This window comes from Bombyx mandarina, chromosome 05 (genome assembly GCF_030267445.1).
Source record: "Bombyx mandarina strain Sakado chromosome 05, ASM3026744v2".
NCBI lineage: Eukaryota > Metazoa > Arthropoda > Insecta > Lepidoptera > Bombycidae > Bombyx > Bombyx mandarina.
This window is the reverse complement of record NC_143212.1, coordinates 10,654,329-10,659,248: the sequence shown is the minus strand read 5'-3', so window position 1 is coordinate 10,659,248 and position 4,920 is coordinate 10,654,329. Positions and strand designations below refer to the sequence as shown.

General features: G+C 32.3%; 1 protein-coding gene across 1 annotated transcript; it reads left to right on the top strand.

Moving 5' to 3' along the window:
* Window positions 1-825: 825 nt before the first annotated feature.
* On the top strand, window positions 826-4,285 carry LOC149502977 (uncharacterized). Its single transcript, XM_089727703.1, has 3 exons — window positions 826-1,018; window positions 1,540-1,614; window positions 1,689-4,285. Exons 1-3 carry the CDS (start codon window positions 955-957, stop codon window positions 4,178-4,180), a joined length of 2,631 nt encoding a protein of 876 aa, XP_089583829.1. The 5' UTR covers window positions 826-954; the 3' UTR covers window positions 4,181-4,285.
* The last annotated feature ends 635 nt before the right edge of the window (window positions 4,286-4,920 follow it).

Below are 4,920 nucleotides of genomic sequence, written 5' to 3'. Positions count from 1 at the left end.
ATAATCTTACCTTAGCATAGTATACGTTCTAGATATTTTCTGACTTTTTCGTTGAGTTGGATGTCTCGATTTTATGATAAAACGGGAGCGGCGAAAAGCATGATAGGTTTGCAAAAAAATAGACAAGATGGTAGTTAGTACCTATCTTATGCAGGCAAAATACGCCCTAGCACCACTAGATACGGATTGGAGACTGCAGTACAGTGGTTTGTTTCTCGGATAATACTTTCCGTTATTCCTTAATACGTTCTCCAAGGAATCGCTTAGTCGGCATTTCAACACCCACGAGAATTGGTGCAATTCTTGGTCGAAACTATATATCGACGCCCCCGGAGAATAAAATGGTAATATGCTATTACCACCTTTTTAATGGTTTTGTATTTTCGACATCTGTAGGTCGATATACACCTACTGATTTTTTTATATATTTTTTTTCGAAAAACTCGTCCAGTTATAACAGTTTTTATTTTTATTCTCCGGAAGTCATGTAACAACTTTAACCCATAAAAACATCGTGGTCGTTCACTACGGAACGAACATATGTCTCGATAAATCGGTAAGGCGTTATACCCTTTTATTCACGTAAATAAATTGATAACTCTTTTCAATAACACGCTTTACCTAAATTAGTTCGGTAAGTTTTGAACGGTAAACGTATATTACTGCTTTATTATTGACATAATTTTCGATACTATTTCACGTAAACACATATTACAATATTCTTTATGAATTTAAACTCAAGTATTAACGTGATACTTTTTTTTTCTCTTTCAATTAATAGAGAATCGGTTATTATTGTCTTTTTCGCTCGAATTTCGACAGGTTATTACAAGTTGCAATGAGCGGGCGATCAGACCATGCACATTATTGAATCATTGCGTTATTTGACGTCGTGTGACGCGACGGTATTCTATTGCTTACTAACATTATTTTGGTGATAATTATAAATTAACTATGGAATATCGCTACAAAGGATTACGAGCCAAAAGAATTCTTAAAATGGTAGAATGGGAAAGTGGTAAGTGGTTTTTTTCAACTAGTATATAATATTTAATTAAAAATTTAAAAAGGAGCTAAATTCATATAGGTATCGCCCTTTTTATAGTTAAGTACTTAAATATTTGCGTTCCGTGTAAAGCTTAGCTTTAATATTACATAAATATTGTTCATATTTGTTTGAACGCAGATATGAAAGCACTTATAAATATGAATATTATGCACCTTATTATTATGATCGTGTCCCATCAAGAAAGTTGAGAGGGTTTTAGCTCATACCTACCTAATAATGTTAAAAGCCAGAGGTCGTGTGTTCGATTCCCACCCATAACAAATCTTTGTGTGATGAGCACTATTATTTGTTTTGTGTCTGGGTGTAATTTATTTATATTTTTTTATATATTTAGAATGAAATAAGTATATGCCATAGTAGGTTGCCATAGTAGGGGCTCTACCTAGTTTAGAATCCGATGGCCGTATGTAAATTGTCTCAAGATTATTACTTTCCTTTCTTCTACTATACTTCTTAATAATTTATTTCAGAGCCTGAAGATAATAACGATGTTGAAATGCCTGATATTCTTCCATGTGCCCGCAAAGCAACAAAAGTTTTAAATGGTATGTACCTGCTCAAACTAAAAAACGTGAGTTTGCTGTATTTTGTTTTTAATTTATATCTGTTAATATTTTAGATGTACCAACGACACCTTATGCTAAAAAAGGTGACAATGAACAAGAACCATCTTTAGATATATGTGAACTACAAACAATAAACCTAAATCGTGAAAATTCTACCGAAAATGAAGTGCTATCAAGTTCCGGTGCAGATTATATTGGCATTATTAATCAGCAGCTTATGAGAACACCAACATCTGTATCGAATCTTTCTTTTATATTAGACAATGTTGATTTTGTCGCTTCGCCAGACGGTTATATTCATGCTATTAAAAGTAAATCGAGTACGCCAATTCTATTTGATTGCAAAATACAGGAAGATAACACTATTTTAAACTCAGATGATAGAAACCACGACGAAACACTAAAACCTATTGAAAATAATATAGATCTTGTACATGATGTAATCAATGCAGATAATGGCAATATTAATATGAATAAAACTTTAACGCCCCAAGATATGTCCCAAGATATATGCCCCAACGAGATGGTTATAATTATAAATAGAGATGAAAGCCCAAATCAACAAGGTTTAGTGGAGAATGAAGATTCTGCGACATTTCAAATATTAGGTACATCCAAATCAGAATCACTCACTACAGTTTCAGTATCAGGATCACTGCCAAGCAGTTCAACGGAACCTATGGATGATGATGATAGCTCTCTCTCTATCACTACAAACAACTTAACTCGTAAGCGACGTCGAAATGAAAAAGAATGGATAGCCAATAAATCCAAAACTTTAAAAAACTCTGGCCAAGCTTATGTTGGATGTCATTCTAAAAAGCAGTTTTTTGCAAAATCGTTAGGACCTTCTTGTAAATGCAAATTGAAATGTGGTGAAACGTTTTCATATAATAGTAGGAATGCCATTTTGGAAACATTTTATAAATTTGGTAACCATGAGCTGCAATGGCAATTTATAACTAAATACGTTATGTCAGAATCTGTGAAAAAACTTCAAGTTACTCGAAATAAAAACCGTACTCAAACTATAAGTTATTATTTGCCATTAGATGGTAATAAAGTTCGTGTATGTAAGGTGTTTTTCTTAAATACTTTACGAATATCCGAACAAATGGTTTACACTGCCATAGAAAAGTACAATAGTGATTCTGACAAAACTGACTGTAGAGGTAAACATAACAATCGACCACGCAAAATGTCAGTGCCAACAGAAGAGAGCATCATAACACACATACAACTATTTCCAGCAAAAGAAGCACACTATGTCAGAAAATCTTCCAAAAGAAAGTATTTATGCGAAACTTTAAATATTTCAAAAATGTACCGATTATACACAGACTGGTTCAAAGAACAGACAGACGCACGCTATTGTGATGTGAAGATGGCTACCAAAAGACAGTATGAGAGTATCTTTAATACAAAGTTTAATTATTCTTTTTTTCATCCTAAGAAAGATTTATGTGGCACTTGTACGCTTTATGAACAAGCTGAAGGCGAGCACAAGGAATCATTAAAAGATAAATACACAAAGCATATATATTATTATAATAAAGAACGAATTCGTGAAATCAAAAATTCAGAAAAGAGTAATCTTGATTCAAACTCCACTCTAGCTATTTTTGATTTAGAAAAGGTTTTAGGCGTACCTCAATCAGAGGTAGGGATATTTCACTATAAACGGAAGTATCCCGTTTATAACTTCACTGTTTTTGATGCTTCAAGAAAGAAAGGATACTGTTACATGTGGCATTTGCAAATTGCTAAAAGAGGATCAATAGAGATAGGTAGCTGTCTTTATAATTTCATTGAAGAACAATATCATAAGCAAATAAATAAAATTTCATTTTATTCTGATGGTTGCACAGGACAGAATAAAAATAGATTCGTGTTTGCCCTTTATCTGTTTGCTGCTAATAAGTTCAAGCTAGAGATTATTCATCGTTTCTTTGAATCTGGCCATAGCCAAAATGAAGGTGATTCTATGCACGCATGCATAGAACGAGCGATGAAAAATAAACAAATTTATACACCTGATCAATTATACGGAATAGTTATGAATGCTAAACAAACCGGTGAAAAATACCAAGTCAAGGAAATGAGACAAACTGATTTTTATGACATAAAATCATTGATTACTGGACAGAATTGGTTGAATGATACAGAAGGTAACAAAATATATTGGTCAAAGATCAAGGAAATTAAAGTGGCCTCCACAAACCCACAATCTGTTTACTTTAAGTACGATTATGATGACGACTTTACTGAAATGAATATAGGGTTAACATCAACTAAAAACATTAGAAAACGAAAATCTGCCTCTACCGCAGCAGCTTCATCTATCGCCGATGCGGTCTTACAGCCAGCCTATGACGGTCCAGTTTCAATTTCAAAAGCTCTGCACGAAGATCTATCAAGTCTTTGTAGGATAAACGCCATACCTCTCCATTACCACAGTTTTTACAATTCGTTGAAAAGTACAAATAGTACTGAAGCCGTTTTAGGTGAGGATGACTTTGAAAGTGAGAGCAATGAAGCAGACTGATTGATTTTTTATAACTAAGACTGATTGATGCTAATCTAAATTTTAGTGATTACTGCCTATTGTAACAATTGTGATTTACCTAAATAAAGATTATGTTTATTATAATCTCTTGTTTATTTAAAACTTATATTTGCAATGTGTACTGAGTCATTTTCTATAAAATAAATAATGTGAAAAGCGTAGAAAGGCACCCACCAATTACCCAACAGTGGTTTAACAGTTACAGTAATTTATAATAAAAATTCATAAACATTACATAACATTACGATGTTAACGTTGAATGCATTTATACAAAAACAAAGTTGTTATATAGCTATATGAAAAAAGACAGTTGTAACTTTTACAAGAACAAAATCGTATTGGATTATTACAATTACATTTCATTCATGAAAGTACTGTAGGAAAATATCGTAATATACGGTTATGGTTTTCATTATATTACAACTTTACGCGAATAAAACGGTTATATGCCGTTACTTAGCATACACCTAAATATAAAATCAGTATTATATATTTTTCATAATAACTTCAAAAGTATACATTATATTTTATTTTTTTCTATAGCCACTTATTAAGAAAAAAATTATGAATATAATGGTATATCATATGACAATTTAGGTCGGTTACTTTATGAGCTAAAACAGAATAACAGTTTTTTGCTCGTCCTGTAAAATTTACTTTTGTCTATTACGATTTTATTCCCCGGGGGCGTCGATATGTGAAGATTCTGTTTATTAGCA